Raw genomic sequence first — 17,171 nt, forward strand, 5'->3', positions numbered from 1 at the left:
GGGTATATAGCCTTGCAACGCCAGACAATAAGATCAAAGACGACACAGGGAACAACAAAGATCAAACTAGAAGGGTATCACTCAGCGATGGGGCCTATATCGCCAGATTTCTTCTTGGTGAATAACCGTTTGAGAGATGTGAAGCTACTTCGCTTCGATAGCCGCTTGGTCGAGGCGTCTGAGAAGGTGGACAAGGAGGTCGGTGGACGATTCGGTATATCCACGGGTTTAGGGTGCTGTTCCGGACGATCGAACGCCGGAGAACTAGCACCAAGTCGGCTAGATATCGAACCTTTCGGCGTACTTAGATTTCTGCTAGGGAAGAGACCGAATTGGGCAGTCTGTCGAGAGGACGTGGAAGAAACTGAGCGGGGTGATGCGAAGCCTGGTAACATGGCCGATGCGCCTGACACAGAAGAGTACGCCGAATCTTTTCCGGTCAAAGGTGGGCTATAATCTCCGTTCTGTGGTTTCGCTGATAGACGTTTCGTTGCTGGTGAGCTCTCCTCTGCAGATAGATTAGATGGCGAAGACACTTTGTGCTGATGTCCCAAGAGCTGACTTGTGCGACTAGACTCTGCTTGTAGTGTCGCTCCTCCGCGCTGCTCTCCATTGTGCCAGGCATCACGGTAGTACCCTGTCTGATTTGTCTGACGTCGCACATCCATGTCAACATTAGAGATGGCTGACGCAGAAGAAGAGTCTTCGCTTCGTTTTGGCGTCTCTGTGGAGTCGGACACGTTCGTGGTCTCGGGCTGTTGTTGAGGTCTTGCTCTTATGGTCGAATGTCTCTGAGGAGTGCCAAAACTGGCAGGGGTCTCCCTACCAGAGGACGAAGCATTCATGAATGGCGGGCGCTCGGGCGGAGGTGTAGGAAGAGGTTTGTTGTTGGCAAAATTTCGGAACGGACGTGCTTCGCGCGAGTTGGACGAGTTTCGTGAGGATGAACGCGTTGCAATCTAAACTCGTTAACAAGGCTCAGACATAGAATCCGGCTGGCGATGCTAAGATGGGATGGGGAATCATAGGCGGCCATACCAAACTTCGGCGGCTTGCAGCACCACACCGCTTCTCAATCTCGTTGCAGTAGCTGCTCACTTGTACGAGCACAACACCTAGTCTTTCGGCCTTTGCCACAAGGCTTTGCAAAAACTGCGACCAGCCCCCAGTATTACCACACATGGCTGAGTATATGCGCCCAATGTCCTCATTACGGTATGTCCACGCGTCGCCTACGTCGCCCAGGTACAAGTCGAGTTCTTGGTTGGCTTCGCGAAATACGTTTATATCGATCAAATAGTCGTTGAGCAATTGCGACATGCGCCCGATGGTGCGCTCGATTACGATATTGCCGTCGAGAAGTTGGGCGCGGTATGAACGGTCTTCAAGGAGGCGATCGAATTCGTTTACGTGTTCCATGGGCACTTTTAAGCATTTATGTCGAAAGAGCATGTCTTTCATGCTGCTTTCGAGATCTTCGTTTGCCCTCTGCAAGAAGCTATCAAGCTCATTGACATGCTTCAGCAGGATGTCTGCTACATCCGCGACCGACTTTTCCAGATGCTGATGCAGCAGATGGACGCCGAAGACGATCTGCGCGACGGTCTTCGTCAGGGGATGAAATTTGCCTTTCGGGTTATTCCTCCAATGACAGTTGTATGTAAAGTTCCATGAAGGCTCTGACGCACTCTCTTCTCTGCACAGCATCTGTTGGCGTGTCTTGACGCTCTTCTTGGGGTTGACGAAAGGGACATGGCCAGTCTCGCCGGTTGCATCGAGCATGGACTCCTCGAAGGGCGCCTGCATGGAGGCCAGCGGGTGTATGGGGAAGGTTGCCGTCATGATGCGTTGATCTCGTTCGTCTTGCCATTCGTAGGAGTCGCGGTCTTCGAAGCTGCGACGACCCCTCTGCGATAAGCGTCGAAAAGGAACCATGGCGAGGCGGCGAGTTGATGTGACTAGCAGCTCGGATTATGGTGCTACAAGAGCCAAAGCCAATGCAAGCCGCAACTCGCTGTTCAAGGATCCGGGCTGTGCATAAGCACGAAACACAGAGTGGGAGGATCCGGGGCAATGGTGTATCGTCGTCGGGCCTTCTTAAAGAAGCATGGTGAAGGATGGCATTGTGTGAAGAGGGTCGACGCCGCAGGGGATGGAAATGTTCAACGTGCCGGAGATGGCGGAAAGAAGACTGGACACGGTCCCAAGGTTCAAGGACCCCTTCGGTTCGTCAGTCATCAGGTCACAGGTCACAGATCAGCCTGGGGATCTGGCACAGAGACGGGGGTTTCTGGTCGCCAGGAGGTCTGCAGGTGGTGCAGGAGGCTTGACCGCAACAAGTCTGGCGGACGCCTTAGTGCCCGGGACGGTTGGTATTCAGAGGCAGGGCGGGGAAGCGGTGGCCGCTCTCCACCACACAGCTATCGCAACTAGAAGTAGACAAACAAGCCTCAAACAAGAATAAACTTTGGCATTGGCTATCCCCAGCGGCGCGCACCACTACAGTTATCCGTTTCCTTGGCCCCGCTGCCACCTTTACCTAGGTGCAAGCGTGTCAAGCAGGTAATTTGGCCAGATCGTCACTCAACACCCAGGCCCTCTGTGTGCGCTAGAAGATGCAATGCACTCGCCTGGCCCAGACTAAGAGACGCCTCCAAGCTTTTCCATGGCTGCCCTGAGTGATGATCCCGCGATGCTGCCGTCGTCGTCCACGGGCACACCAAGTGCCGAGGCTAGTCGTGGCCCCATTGATGTTCTAGTCAGCGAAACGGCGCAGCGCATAGCAGACGTCATCGATAGCTTCGAGCGTAAGTTTAACGAGCGCCACGGTGCCTGGCCGATCTCAGCGGGATGTTTCGAGTTCGGGCTGCAAGCGCAAACTTACAATCTCGTGCTTGTGCCTGACGGCTGAGGCCACGGGTGTCCAATCACAGTGCATACGACACGCAAACTTCACGTCGCAGCCGTTGCGCTTCCACCAACTACCATTGCTACTTACGCCTACCAGCCCATGCAACATACTTTTGACACTGAGACAGAGATTGGCTTTCACCCGCCAAAGAAGAGAAAGTTAGACGACATGGCCAGGACTGCGAGAAACAATGGCGCGAACTACCCTCTTGCGATGTTGTAGCAGCAGACGACCTAACACGTAGTCTCCATCCCGTCAACAAAACTCGGCCCCGACGAACAAGACGGACCCGCACCAGAGATTACACACCACGCGATGCAGACTGTCCCGCATTAAATTACGTGGGTAGAAAATCACGGAAAGGTCAGTGTAGACACATACGAGAAGCGGGAACAGATATGACGACAGTCGTCAGCAGCCTTTCGCGACCGGTAGCACAAGAAGCGTGAGGTTCTCCGAAGCGAGATGCTGCGAGAATCGAATTCTGGGCGACGTCAAGGCGATCGAATGCATGCGCAAGCCAGGCCGTGGGAGATCCCGAAATTCTTGCTGTTTGAGTCCTCGTTACCCACAGTCCTTACACCAATACCACAGAGTTAAGAGGGCGATGGCTCAGAGGCTGTTTGGAACGTTTTCACTACAGCAATCGCATACTTTTTAGGGCTGGCGGAAGTGGCATTATGAGCGATATGGAATATGCGAATTATGTGAATGCCCGTCGCCTTTTTTACCAACCCCTCCATCTGACCCAGACATCCACCACCGTGTCTCCATCTGATTCTGAGTCAACCACGAGATACCATCCGAATCCTGCACCAGCCACGCATGCATGGTTTGGCCAAACCATAACCCTGTCGCCAATCGTCAACTCGTTGCATTCGCTCCTATCGCCCTCCCATGTCAAGATGCCGTGCTCTTGACTAACGCGTCCTACTATCCATCCCGTCTTGTCTTCCCGCTCATCATATATGTGCTTGGCGGAGGCATTGCCCAGAGCAGGTGTAACTATGCCCCAACCTGGGTAGGACTTGCAAGGTTCACGACCCATCGCTAGAGAGCCAGCTGACACAAGGGCCTCGGGCTTTGACCGCTCGTTATACACACTCGTCACTTCGACCAACATTCTAATGCCAATGTTCGATTTAGCGAGAGGCTGGAAGGATGACGTGGCTGCGCTAGAAGTAGATGGTGGTCTTGCATGTGTAGCGACTTGCTGGCAGTCTAGTACGGGGTATACCCCAGCATGTAGCTCAACGACATGGTCTTTCTGTAGTCGTCCAAGCACGTCGTGAAACTCCTGGACCTTGGGACTCGAACTTGATAGCATGTTCTGTGCTGCCGTCGCCGTGGGTGTCGCACCCACACTAAGCACCAATTTTCCGCTGAAGCTCTCTGGAACAGCCTTGATCGCTGTTTCCAAGCCCAGTAGCTCCTCAATTAAGCCATTTGCGGCATCATCTTCAGATGATCCACCATATGAATGTCCGAAATGCGAGTAGAAACCTTGCAGGAAACACCCGGATTTGGGTTCCTGACTCTTCTCAACTACTCTTTTGACGAGAGAAGAAAAGTTTGAGGAGGAAGTTTTGATGCCAGCACGTTCATAGCCAGTATCGATCTTGATAAAGACTCCCATCTCCACTTTGGTCTCAGAGGTGCTAAGTCGTTCGTGGAATTTAAGAAAAGCATTCTCGTTGTCGATGATTACGTTGATAGATCTGGGTTTCAGCTTCGAGGCCAGGGAAATGAGGCGTGAAATCCCAGATTGAGGCACGGGTACGCCATAGAGGACCTTGGAGGCGAGCGTTAGTTGCAAGTCTTCAGATAACGAATTACGAAAGCTGTTATGAAAGAAAACAAAGACACGAGTTATCATCGGGATGCACTCGAGAGAAAAAACATCTCAATACATACACTAGCTTCCCTCCCTTTCCCCTGCGCATCGCACAGCTCCGGCAACAAGTTCTCGGCCTCAGCAATCGTGCTAACGATAAAGTTCGCCGGACCACTTTCGCCGACTTGCATCTTTGATAGCTCGAGAGTCTTGTGGCTTTTGACGTGTGCACGAAACCCAACTTTGAGTTCCGCGCAGATGTTGAGCATGGCATCGCAATTGCGTCGTATGATAGCGCGGTCGAGGACGACGGCTGGAGTGGGTAGATCCTCTAGCCTTTTGCCCAGGTATTGTGAGAGGAGAGAGGCGCGCGTAGGAAGTGGGTAAGCCGACAAAGGGTTGATATCTGCCATCTTGGTGTACCAGTAGTCGTGAGTACTGATGTTGTTGGTTGTTGGAGTAGTCACGGCTGTCAAAAAGCTGCAAGAATGGCTTTTAAACAAGTCCTAGAAATTGCGTCGCAAAAGACTTCCAAATCAGGTGCCGAGCTGTGAGTCACTTTCCAATCCTTGGACTTTAGATCTAGGTTCTTTTCTTTCCAAAATTTGTCGTGTTGTCTCTTATCGGCCGTAGGCGTTCCACGCGTTAGCCGTCGGACAAAGTATGTGCGATGCGGAACGGCCGCGCAGCTTTGTCGAACAGGATAATCACTTCGCAAGGCCGCGGATGTTCAATGGCTCTGGTGTGTAGTAAGCTGGGGGTAATAAATTCTGCTATCGTCGCGATGCTACCTCAATGTGGAAGATATGCAATAAGCTGGGGGTAATAGTTTGCCGTTGGAGGTGGATCTACGGAGTTAGCATAGAGTGGGGTGTTGCATCGCGACGTCTTGTGTGGGTCCGACATGAGAAGCGCTGATACGTGACAACAAGCATGCTCGCATGAGGAATTGTCTAGATGTAATTGACAAAGAAGTATGAAGTGCCGAGATACAATCTAGTCTGTGTACCGAAACCGTCACAAAGTTTTTCACATGCAGCATGCAGACCGCCAAAGCGCATCTTAAGAGCCCGGCCCCGGCCACACACTGCTCAATCTCCTCCTTCGACCAGCCATTGCACTTCCTGGACTAACACTCCTCGTTCCCATGCCCGTTGCCGCAAAACTATTCTCAAGTATAGCATCTTCAAGGTCATCTTCCTCTTCGATCCTCTGCACTATATCGGCTGGTGGCTCTTCTTCAAATACAGCCTGCAAATCGGCATGTGGACTCAACTGTTTCCAGCTCCTCCAAAATCCAATGTCCTGCAACCAAGTTGTGCGTTTCGAAGGCCCCGGACCATTGATGCTGAGTTGGCGCCGTGGCTTCCACAGGTAACGACGCTCGTAGTGGGAGATGGCAAGAAGGATAGGGAAGTTCAAGATTCGTATCGCTGAGACATTGATCTTGTGAAACCATCGTGGCGATAGGATGAACTTGAGAGGGAGTAAGATTATGAATGCGAGTAGATTGAAAGGTGGTCGATAGGCGAACAGGGAATCGGATTTTACACCTTCGAAAGTGAGCACCGCGCGACGGAACTGGATTTCTGCCGTCGCATCTGCGGCGATCTTGCTAAAAGTGTTGGACAAGATTGATACTAAGACTGTCAAGAACAGGGTGTTACCCAGGAAGGCGTAGATGACCATTAGAGTAGGACCGAGAATCTCATGGAAACCAGGAGCTTCATCAATTCCAGTGCCGTCCAGACCGAACCAGATCCAAAGCATCCATTTTGAGATGGTGATCGAGTTCGGTGAGTCTTCGTAGCCGACTGCTGGATTGCTGATACTCAGCCATTTGAGCGCTAACAAGAAGCCACCGAAACACCATACAGCGATTAGACTGAGGGCTGTGAACTCCTTCACCATTGCTCTTAGGGCGATGAACAACATGTTCTCCGGCATAAGGTTGAATGCGATGCGTGGGAATAGGATCGGCGACGCGACAGCCAGAACGTCGAGAGCTTGTCTGCCCGTTTCGTCTTGCCCCATCATCCACCCATGGCATCGCATGCCAAGGTATATAAGGAAAATGCCGGCAAATGTGACATCCAAGAAGGCCCAGAGCTCCTGCGTATGCACTTCCCAGCCATGCTCAAGACAGGATATAAGCTCATCGAGCACCCAACCGCTACCGTACAGTAAGAATGTAATTTCAGCACCAGTCAGAAAATGGTCTTTGCGCATAGTCATGCACCAGCAGTAGAGTGCGAGTAGTGTAATGAACTGTACTACTTCGATGATGTTGCGTGTTCTGGGTACCATAAGACGGTACTGGTTTAGTGTCGGCGCCTTCCGTGGATCGTAGAGGGAGATGGGCTTGTGCTTGTAATGATCTGGTATGATATCCATGTATACAGTGGGGGTATACACGATACGCCCGCGATATATAGCATCGATGACTTTTTGGCTCGCAGAACCAGCTAACAATACCTTACTCTCGGAGACGATAGCCACCTCCAGCGCTGTTAGCTTGCCCTCATAATCCTTCTGGCCCTGGTACTCTGAACTATGACGCGGCGGACAGCGTTCATCTGGCGCACCCTGAAAAGGCTGGAAAGGAGCTACCATAATTTGCGCCAAAAGTAAGAGGCCAGCCTTGCCTGTAGACTCTTCATCGTGGCGTCGCAGCACTTTCATAGCAACCAGCTCGCAAAGATTCGCGCGCGTTAGGTCAACGGTTTGATGATGTTGCTGAAACTGTTGCTCTCGAAGGAACTGCATGCGATTGACAAGCAGACAGTACACGATGGATATATCTTCTTCGTCATAGAAGCGATCCACTAATGGCTTTACGATGAGCACGTTCATGCGAGGCTCTCGGAGCTGGTCCACGGTGTACGGGTCTTCAATTACTGCCAGGACAAGGCGTCGTATCCTAAGATATGATTAATATCAAACTCAGGCTCCTTACCTGCCGCAATACACATACCTGTGGATATTGAAGTAAGTCTTCTTGTTATTGTTCAGATCGGGCGCACTAGCAGTTCTCTCAAGCATTGGCTCGCCTTGACCGTTGAAGCATCCGTCGGCGCCAGCGTAGTCTTCCTCAGGGAGCAATGTCTCCTGTTCCTCTCTACTCTTTGCGGATCTCAATGCATCGCTCAGCGTTCTCTGATTTTCCATCATATGAGGGCGCTTCAAGTACTTTCTAAACTCGATGTGCCTTGACGGCTTTCGTTGTGGTGAGGGCCTGCGCGCAGTAGGTGAGACATCCTCGCCGCCATTGCTAGAGGGTGCGACAGCACTATCATTACTGTCGTGACTTTTGGTGGGATTTGGGTTGAACGGTGGTCGAGTAAAGGTACCGTAGGCGGGACTGCCACTTCTGTTCCAGTCTGGGCTTGACGTCGGGCCTGACATGTGAGGCTGCTGCCAGCCTTAGGTAACAGTAACAGAAGGAGTCCAGTAAGCTGCACAGGATTGAGCTTGAGCGGGTCTTTTCCAAGGCTGAACGGGACGAAGGTGGATAAGCCTGAGGTCCGTAGAAGCTTGAATAGCAAAAGCTGCTACGATTCTATCGAACTCCAATGCGCTTCACGCGTCGCAAAAAATAGGTACCAAGTCTACTCAGCGACAATGTATAAGTAGTCCTGTCACAACTGATGTCTTTTCGTGGATGCTGATAAGGTGGGAAAGAGGAAGCATGGACCGCTGCACCAATTGAAGGGTCGGCAAGTGAGGTTTCACGCTAACGCTATGCGGTGTAGATCTTCATGATCATCTGCGACGTCACTCTGTGACACTATCTCGAAGCTGCCAATTCTCACAACATCGTGCTTGGATAGAACCAGTTTGGTCCTTATACAATAATACTCATGTGATTTGCTGGTGTCATACAAGGACGCACCATAATACGAGTGAAGAATGAAGGTCTGTTGCTTTGTAGTCGCACCCGTGAGCTTGCCGAGTTACGCCATGATTGCGGGATTAACCTCCGCAAAAAACAAAGAGGAGACGACGCATCGCAGAAACTACGGGTGAGAAAAATGAGGCTGAGAAGGAGATAGCTGAGGCAATCTTTGCTCATTTAGTTGGCGAATTTGTACTCGTGGCCGACTGGAAAGGTTGACATACACAAGGAGCATCTTGAAGCGGAGTCTTTGAGATACGTGCCTCAATACGCTCCAATCCTCCACTGAGAAGTACATTACATGTACTACCTAGCCAACCGGGGCATGTTAACCCCACTGCTATCTATCTGTTGTTCTCGGAGGTCTCTCAATCGGACCGAATCAATCCTGTGGCGCCTACATTGAAGCCCAGCGGTGCTTGAGACCTTTCCTTCCACCAGGCCTAGTAGCAGTGTCAGCTGTGTTTTGATCATTTGACTCTCACTATCCCTTACCCCGTGGACTTCATTGTGGTCGTGTCAGGCTCCTTGAAGTCGATAAATTCCCGCGGGTTCAATGTTCGGGAAAAGTATTTTGGAAGGTCACGGCGGGCTAAAACACCAATCAAAACATCTTTCATGGAATCTGTTTTGTACTGCTCTTCCTGCGGAGTGCAGTCACCGTTTGGCGAAGTCAATATAGTATTCTGTGAGAAATCTGCGCAAGGAATAGGTATACTGACAAAAGCGATGGATGCTATTGATCACGTCACGCTCAAGGGTGTAGCGCGCGCCGTCTGGCCACTTGTGATGAAACAGTTCCAAGATGACGCAGAAAACAATCTTCAACGAGATCGGATCTTCTGATTGTCCTCAGAGTCTGTAGAGGACAATCGATCGATGATACTGGGAGTTGATGACACTTGACATGGATAAAGTGCCATCAGGTGAATACTGTAGGTCAGGAACGTTGCCAGTCTAAAGGACAGTAACGTAGTCCTTAATAATACTAGGTTGCTAAGCCGTCAAATCCACCGTATCGCTATGTATTCGCTTACAGTGAAGAGCTATTCTTGGGGATCGTTTGAACAGAATATCTTTGTGTACTCATCTGCGCGTAGTATCACGAAGATGTGGTTCGCGAATGAGTAAAGTGATCATTCCGGCAGTTGAACTAGAGGGTCGGTGTTAGATAGGGAAGATGATCCGGAAAGTGGAGTAATACTTGTCCACCATATCTCAAAATTCCAGGAAATCTTTTAGTACTCGTGCTATGGCGGGATAGGTTGTTCTTTGCTTGTACCTGGCCAAGAAGTTTCGTAAACTCTCAATGAGGGCGGTCAAAACCAGGGTCCACCATTGATTACCTAGATTCGTCACGTCTCAGTGGCACACGGAGCGATCTCTTACCGGAATCCGTCATCCGTATTCTTCACTTACAAACACTGGCCAACGTGTTCTAAAGAGCTGGGTATACAGAGTTATCGTTACACCGCATTCATCCAAATAAGGACTTGATGATAAAGTATTTCCTTCACGAAAGCTGACCGTGCTTTTTTACACGATGGTAGCAAATGAACAACTGGTGAAGTGAGGGTCAAGTTGAACTATGCTGGGTACAAGACGAGGATCACCATGGGATAGATCAGCGGTAACGAGGACTTGGGACGAAGAGTGAACGTGATTCCCAGTTGATGCGTCTAATGCTGTGAGATTGAGAATCCTGTTTGCACGATCGTTCAAGGAGGAGTCAGCGTTGCGAGGAGTATTGATGGGGTTGATGATATGCCTTCATCATTCCCAGCTTGACGTGGATATCTAAATGAGGCTCGCTCGGTCGTCAGGCTGGCCTACGAATGAAGTGTGATTATGTTCATACCTAGTACAGTTTTCCGTTTTGGTCTCTGCCACATCCGCCTTCCCCAAGTTCAAGTCTGTAGCACCCAATAGATCACGCTTCACCAATTAAGACATGTGATCCAACCGGAAAGGCTTTCGTCTCATGCACCATCATTGCTACTGATCCTATCCACAATGAAAGCAATATTTCGGTCAGTGTTCCGCAGTTAGTGCATTCTTCCAGCCTGCATTGCTACGCCAACAACGAGCGGAAAATGTATCGCGTGGTCACGCTACATACTATAACTACTCCGATCACGTTATCTGGCTCAGGCAAATGACCTCTTTCCCTACTGGAGGCGCGATGATAGAACAAGCTTACCAGCAATAGTGCAGCACGCGGCAAAAGAGAGACGCTGCGCGATATCCACGCTGAAGTAAATATGATTCTGCAAGATATTCTAAGTATGTCACAACGGTTTATGTGGCGTGGACCCTTCGAGTAGTGCGTCGGCACCACATGACTCCGCGACATCGTGACAAAAGAACCGATTTGTTCGCCCAAAATACCATTGTCGCACCTAAGGCAATGCCTACACACGGAGCTCTTCCCCGCCTTTGAATCGCGCCATTATCTCGAACAGTCATTGCCTGTACAACCAGCATGACCCACATTTTACGTGATAACAGCCGCGGAACCAATGGAATCGTCGAAATTCGCTCGCCGGTACTCTCAGTCCTGTACACCTGGCGTGCCTGCCAGAAAGAGAGGCGTGATGATTTGTATGGTTGGTGCCTGACAGGCATCTATCCGTACTGAGATAAGCGAACGGAAACGGTTATCTTTGCAGGAGATAGATCGGGTCTACTCAAGGTTACACTCCTTCTCTTTGACTAGATTCGGAAGTACTCGCAATCACTCACAGCCCATCCTTCACTGTGATCGACGTCTTGATTCATTTGCTGCTCTTCCAAACTTGTGCAGCCATGCCCTCTGACTCTTTCAAGGACTACTATGCTGATCTCGGGCTCGAACTTAGGGCTTCGGCTGGAGCCATTAGGAAGGCGTTCCAGGATCTTGCTAAGAAACACCATCCAGACAAATCAGGTATAGCAGACGCCACGGTCTTCCGCCGCGTCCGCGAAGCTTTTGAGAAGCTTTCAGATCCAGAGTATCGTGTTCAATACGATCGCTCCTACTGGCGCAGGAAGTTTCAGACCGACGACATTCCGACTGAGGAAGAGAACCGCAGTGCAGGCGAAGAAAACTTTGGTGACACACGTAATACAAGTCATGGCGCTGAGACTCAAGAAGTCCGTAGCGCAAGTCCACCGCCTGTCAAGCCGCAACGCAAGCCTAACGAGTCAAGTTGGCAGTACTTCTTGGGCAAGGCCTATACCACATGGCAGAAGGAGGAGGCCGCTTACCGTGTGCGACACCCTGAAGTGTACGAGAGGTATGTAGGCCTGTTTGCTTCGTACCTGATATATCTACTAAAGCCTTTCCTAGTCCGCTCAGCAGTGGCCCACCTACTCCCAAGCCTGGAGGTATGGCACATGGCATGGTTGTTCTGATGTCTCACCCCTGCGTCCAACAGAGCTGCATCTACAAGAGCACAGCGTGGCGCCTTCAGACCGGCGGCGGAGACCATTGCGTATTTTGCATGGCCGTTCACACCGGGGGTAGGAGATGCCCTGGCTGTGAGGTGCTGGCATGTAAGGTTTGTCTCGATAAGGTTCGCGCATTGGAACGGAGCCTTTTTGAAGGATTGAGATCGAAGGCGCAGTACTGCTCGTCTGGTGGTTGAAGTGGAAGGTGGGCTCGTATGCAAGATGGGTCGTGATGGCAATCTTTAAGGGAATGTCAGATAGGATTAGAGATAGCAAGATGTGCAGGGAATCAATGCACAAGACGTTATATATATATGATGCATGATCTCTGAGTATGCTTCCGACGCTTCAACTCCAGCATCAATATCGTTGTGACAGCGCAAATATGCAAAGCCGATTTTACTGATGGTGGTTGTGAGCAGTTATCGTCATAGCTGAGTTTCACGCGGCAGCTCCGCCGTCGGTTGTTCCTGCCTGCTGCCGCCCCTGACGGTGCATTGACCCCGCACACCCAAGACCTGGGCACGGGCTTGCATCATTGTCGCGTTCCAGCGTCCCACATTTTAGAAACGCCGTGGTGTGTCACTCCACTTATGGACGCGCAATCCGTCTAAGCCTATCGTCAGCCCGTACCGCGAGGATGACCCCATGTATGGTACCTAGTCTTGTGCCGCTCCGCAGGCCTTCATTGGGATCAGCTTGTCCGGGTTCACGAGGCGGACGATCTATTTGCAACCGCTGCAAGTTAGCATACCGTGTTCGTATCTCCTGGTCTGGGAATGTTGGCGGCGTTAGCACGGGACAACAGCATTCCAATCCAATCCATTCACCGGACCCTTCCGGAACTAGTGCCATTTACAACCTCTTCACACATTGAGACCTTGGACTTCTACATTCCTCCGTGTTTGCTGGACATACACTTTACAACAACCGACCAACGCCTTTCGCTCATTTTCAACAACATTAGTCCACATTCAACATGGACCTTTACCGAGCTACATTCGCTGGATCGCTGCTGCTCAATGCACTCGCATTCTACCAGTCGCATCGCTCACGCAAGGCGGCTGTCGTAGAGACAGCGACTACAGATAAGAAGGATGAACACGAGCATTTAGAGCCTGATTTGGAGGGCCTAAGCAAGTTGAAGAAGCGCTTCTTTCCTATCTATTTGCTGGTCAACGCTGCAGACTGGCTGCAAGGACCATATATCTATCCTATCTACAAAGGTGCACTCGACCGACCTGTATATTGGAGGTTGGAATGCTAACAAAAGTATAGATGAAAAGGGTCTTCCAGAAGAAACAGTCGCGTTCCTGTTTCTCATAGGCTTCATCTCCGCCGGAATCTCTGCGTCTTTCGTAGGCACTCTAGCAGACCGATACGGGCGTAAGACAGCATGCTTGGGATACTGCGCCCTCTACTCCCTGTCATGCGCCACGCTCTTGTCCGACAACATCTACGTTCTCTTCTTCGGTCGCATCCTCGGTGGTGTGTGCGGAACTGTTCTTTGGAGCGTCTTCGAAAGTTGGATGGTGGCTGAGTTCAATCAGCTCATGCTTCCGGACGGCGAACCCCATCTGAGCGCGATATTCAGCACGATGACTACTTCAAACACATGTGTGGCTATCGGTGCGGGTATCTTCGCAGAGTGGGCGGTTAGAATGACAGGCACGGCAAAGACACCCTTCATGGCTTCTATTGGCTGCTTGAGTCTGTCTTTCCTTGCTATCTCAAAGTACTGGGGAGAGAATTATGGGACGAGCAGCCGCAGAGCTTCAGAGACTGAAGGGCTGCTCCAGCAAGAGGAAGCTACCCCAGCTCCGCCAGCCACGTCTGCTCTCCGAACGATTTTGCGCGATCGCAACATCATGATGCTTGCATTGGTATCGGGCTTCTTCGAGGGGTCTCTTTTTCTGTTCATCTTCTTCAAATTCCCAGCGTTGAAGCTCAGCCATAAACTGGCGGGCTCAACTGACGGTAAGCAATACTCCAACCAACTGAAGCCGGGTTCACAGAGCTAACATCTACCAGAACTTCCGTTTGGTCTCATTTTCGCCATCTTGATGTGTTCTATGATGTTTGGTTCCCTCCTTTACAAACATCTCTCCACATCCGCAACACCTGTGTCGGCGCAAAAGATGCTTACAGGCATCCTCGCAGTTTCATCCGCGTGCTTCTTTGTTCCTGGCCACTTCCGCGACGAGCGCCTCACATTGTGGTGCTTTTGCATTTTTGAGTTGTGCTGCGGAGTTTACTATCCTGCAATGGGCTCGCTGAAGAGCAAGCTCGTTGAGGATGGCTCAAGAGCAAGCATTTACGGCATTCTTCGAATTCCGTTGAATGTTTTTGTTGTGCTTGCCCTGAGCACTACGAAAGAAGGTAAGCACTAGTACTTTGTCTAGATCCGAGGACCAAGAACTAACTATCAGCCCAGGCGAAGCGCATCGCGATACGGTGTTTACCACCTGCAGTCTGCTTTTGGTGGCGGCTGCAATAGTCGTTCACAAGACACTATCGTGATCTCATTACTATCCACTTTCCTGTTTAGTCTATTTGCATGGCGCTAAGGATAAACATAACCTCGGGGAAATATGTTGTATAATCATCATCAACAAGCCTCCCGTAAAGCGGAGCAACACCCAAGATAGACACATCGCGAAATAGCGATTTACACAAACAATACCCACATTTCCTTTCGTAGAAGACAGATCCTATGACATCATGCATTGCGACGCGATTTTGGAAGGCACGTCCTGAAACACGCGCCTTGTTCAGGAGAGCGTCGAGACAAAGACACGGCCGAAACAAGACTTGATGATCAACGGCCCACATGTGCCCCGCCGCTTCATCGTACGTTGTGCGGCTAATGAACTTCCCCGTCATCCACTAGTCGCTCCCTCGCTCTCAATGGTGCGAAGATAGCGGCATGCGGCTTGAGCGGGGTTTCGTATGATCGAGGCAGCACGGGTCCTTGGACGTTCTTGCTCCCTCAACGCTAAATCTGTAACGGGGCATTGCCTGATGTTTGGTTGTGATAAGCGCTCGGCAGATGTACACGTAACACTGTTGGTCGTTCCGCTGTTGTCGTTTCGCACGTCCTTGGCACGTTCTAAAGGACCGACATCACGCAGCCGGACTAGGGGCGGAGTCGTTTGAGGGTTTACATGTCGCGTTTGTCTTCCGATAACTTGAATTCATTCTTGTTTCCTCCTCCCTTCACCCTGCTTTCTCTTTTTTTGTACGCTTGACGCGATCGTTACCTCCACCGATTCAACTCGGAGGTTATACATCACGGTCTTTCCTCGACTCGACTCAACTCTCCCACTATCTACAACGTCACTCTTTCACCCGCCACGATGTTTCGGTCTTTCGGTGGTACGTTCGATCAAATCAGTTCTGATTGTAAACTTGCTTACAAGTCTCCTAGCCCGTATATTCGCAGGAGTATTCGTGGTCGTTTTCCTCATCGTCATTTTCCACAACGAAGAATCCGCTGGCACGGCTCTACTTCCTTATCTCCCTGTCCTCCCATCAACAGGCTCTTCACAATCCTCCTCGATACTCCAAGCATGGATAAAAGACCGATCTGCGCTGTCAGAAAAGTCGTGGAAGAAGAGCGTTGAACTCCGCGATCAGATGGCGAAGCAGCATCCGGACAACCCGAAGATTCCATTCTTCCCAATGGACTTCCTAAAATACCCATTCACAATCTGGGACTTCTTCCCAGCGACATGGACATGCCCTCATGACATCCAACGTGTTGGCCGACTCGGTGACGGAGGAAAGTGGGTCTGCGGAATGAACATCTATGAGAGTCTTCCTGCCCCCAAGTCCGCGTCTGCGACGATCGGATCACAGGAGCCCCTATCGAACGCACAAGACGGTCTCGTCATGTACAGCTTCGGTATCAACGGTGAATCCTCTTTCGAAGCCGAAATGCTCGAACGTATTCCTAGCGCCCGTATCTGGGGCTACGACTTCTCGGTCGATGCCTGGGGCCCGCAAATCGCAGAGAAGCATCGCCATCGAACCTTCTTCAAGAAGGTCGGACTAGGCAAGGAGGACAAGCATGACTCGGAGCCGCCATTCTGGACTCTACCCAGTTTGATGAAGCAGAATAACCACACCTACATCGATATTCTGAAAATCGATATCGAAGGCAGTGAATACGACGCTTTAGACACAATGATGAACGCTTTCGACAACATGAAAACAGCATCTGGAAAGTCCGTCCTGCCTATCGGTCAGGTCATGATCGAACTCCATCTCGGCGACGGAATCAACACCGAAAACGCGAACGCCGGCGGTAATGTAGACTTTGGGCGGTTTAGAACTTGGTGGGAGAGGCTGGAACGCATGGGCATGCGACCCGTGTGGATGGAGATCAATCTCTTTGCCGTCACTTTGGGAAAGAGCAAGGCGAACCCAAGGTGTACGGAGTATGTTTGGGTCAATGCCAAGGACCAGAGAAGTGTCCTTTGGAATGTATAGATAGCATCTGGTCTGCAAGATCAGCGGCGTTTGGGGCCTCGAAGTGGCATTTTTGAAAATTTCAGGGACAACCCAATCATATTTTTTCTATTTGCGACAACACCGGTCGTTGTTGAGGTAATTGAAGCTGTGATATCGTCACTATTCCAAGTCCCAGAGTACTGGAAGTTGGCATGTGCCGCATGATGTCAGATTGAGGCTTGACTGAATACGATCTAGCGTTCAATGTTACGCCCCTTCTATCCATCTCGGGAAGCTGCACTTGACCAAGCATCCGTTCCGCAACCATTCAACAAGACTGAAGAAGACACAAACCATCGATCAAACAACGATCCGCTCCTTGTGGGGCTTCCAAGGTCGGTAAGCCTTCTCTCAAACCTACTACCGACGCCTCACATCCTGCGCCTTGCTCGGGCAACTAGCGTTTCGGCCGCCGAACACCTTCCGCGTTACACAAACAGCCTCGCAATCTACATCAGTGTCCAGGCGTTTTGTCCAGATGCTTTGCTGCCGACCCTGTAGAGACTGCGATTATGCGGATCCGCTACAGGTGGTCCAGAGCCGATTCTCATATTAAGGAGATCGCAATCTTATGGATGAGGTTTGTTGGC

General features: G+C 50.8%; 8 protein-coding genes across 8 annotated transcripts; 4 read left to right on the forward strand and 4 right to left on the reverse strand.

Annotated features, from left to right (window-relative positions):
• Positions 1-77: 77 nt before the first annotated feature.
• AA0111_g7470 (hypothetical protein) lies at positions 78-1,935 on the reverse strand (the record flags this gene model as incomplete). The annotated part of the gene is made up of 2 exons (XM_028653809.1): positions 78-959; positions 1,039-1,935. 2 exons carry the CDS (start codon positions 1,933-1,935, stop codon positions 78-80), a joined length of 1,779 nt encoding a protein of 592 aa, XP_028504815.1.
• Positions 1,936-2,692: 757 nt separating this feature from the next.
• Positions 2,693-2,911, forward strand: AA0111_g7471 (hypothetical protein; the record flags this gene model as incomplete). The annotated part of the gene is made up of 1 exon (XM_028653810.1): positions 2,693-2,911. The coding sequence occupies one exon, from the start codon at positions 2,693-2,695 to the stop codon at positions 2,909-2,911; it is 219 nt and encodes a 72-aa protein (XP_028504816.1).
• A 727-nt stretch (positions 2,912-3,638) lies between these two features.
• AA0111_g7472 (hypothetical protein) lies at positions 3,639-5,158 on the reverse strand (the record flags this gene model as incomplete). The annotated part of the gene is made up of 2 exons (XM_028653811.1): positions 3,639-4,703; positions 4,826-5,158. 2 exons carry the CDS (start codon positions 5,156-5,158, stop codon positions 3,639-3,641), a joined length of 1,398 nt encoding a protein of 465 aa, XP_028504813.1.
• A 649-nt stretch (positions 5,159-5,807) lies between these two features.
• Positions 5,808-8,150, reverse strand: AA0111_g7473 (hypothetical protein; the record flags this gene model as incomplete). The annotated part of the gene is made up of 2 exons (XM_028653812.1): positions 5,808-7,665; positions 7,720-8,150. 2 exons carry the CDS (start codon positions 8,148-8,150, stop codon positions 5,808-5,810), a joined length of 2,289 nt encoding a protein of 762 aa, XP_028504814.1.
• Positions 8,151-9,037: 887 nt separating this feature from the next.
• Positions 9,038-9,260, reverse strand: AA0111_g7474 (hypothetical protein; the record flags this gene model as incomplete). Its single annotated transcript, XM_028653813.1, has 2 exons — positions 9,038-9,083; positions 9,136-9,260. 2 exons carry the CDS (start codon positions 9,258-9,260, stop codon positions 9,038-9,040), a joined length of 171 nt encoding a protein of 56 aa, XP_028504811.1.
• Positions 9,261-11,445: 2,185 nt separating this feature from the next.
• AA0111_g7475 (hypothetical protein) lies at positions 11,446-12,033 on the forward strand (the record flags this gene model as incomplete). The annotated part of the gene is made up of 1 exon (XM_028653814.1): positions 11,446-12,033. The coding sequence occupies one exon, from the start codon at positions 11,446-11,448 to the stop codon at positions 12,031-12,033; it is 588 nt and encodes a 195-aa protein (XP_028504812.1).
• Positions 12,034-13,048: 1,015 nt separating this feature from the next.
• On the forward strand, positions 13,049-14,459 carry AA0111_g7476 (hypothetical protein; the record flags this gene model as incomplete). The annotated part of the gene is made up of 3 exons (XM_028653815.1): positions 13,049-13,295; positions 13,348-14,046; positions 14,101-14,459. 3 exons carry the CDS (start codon positions 13,049-13,051, stop codon positions 14,457-14,459), a joined length of 1,305 nt encoding a protein of 434 aa, XP_028504809.1.
• Positions 14,460-15,425: 966 nt separating this feature from the next.
• AA0111_g7477 (hypothetical protein) lies at positions 15,426-16,560 on the forward strand (the record flags this gene model as incomplete). Its single annotated transcript, XM_028653816.1, has 2 exons — positions 15,426-15,444; positions 15,497-16,560. 2 exons carry the CDS (start codon positions 15,426-15,428, stop codon positions 16,558-16,560), a joined length of 1,083 nt encoding a protein of 360 aa, XP_028504810.1.
• Between the last annotated feature and the right edge of the window lie 611 nt (positions 16,561-17,171).

The sequence above is a fragment of the Alternaria arborescens genome (genome assembly GCF_004154835.1).
Source record: "Alternaria arborescens strain FERA 675 chromosome Unknown contig_17, whole genome shotgun sequence".
Lineage (NCBI taxonomy): Eukaryota > Fungi > Ascomycota > Dothideomycetes > Pleosporales > Pleosporaceae > Alternaria > Alternaria arborescens.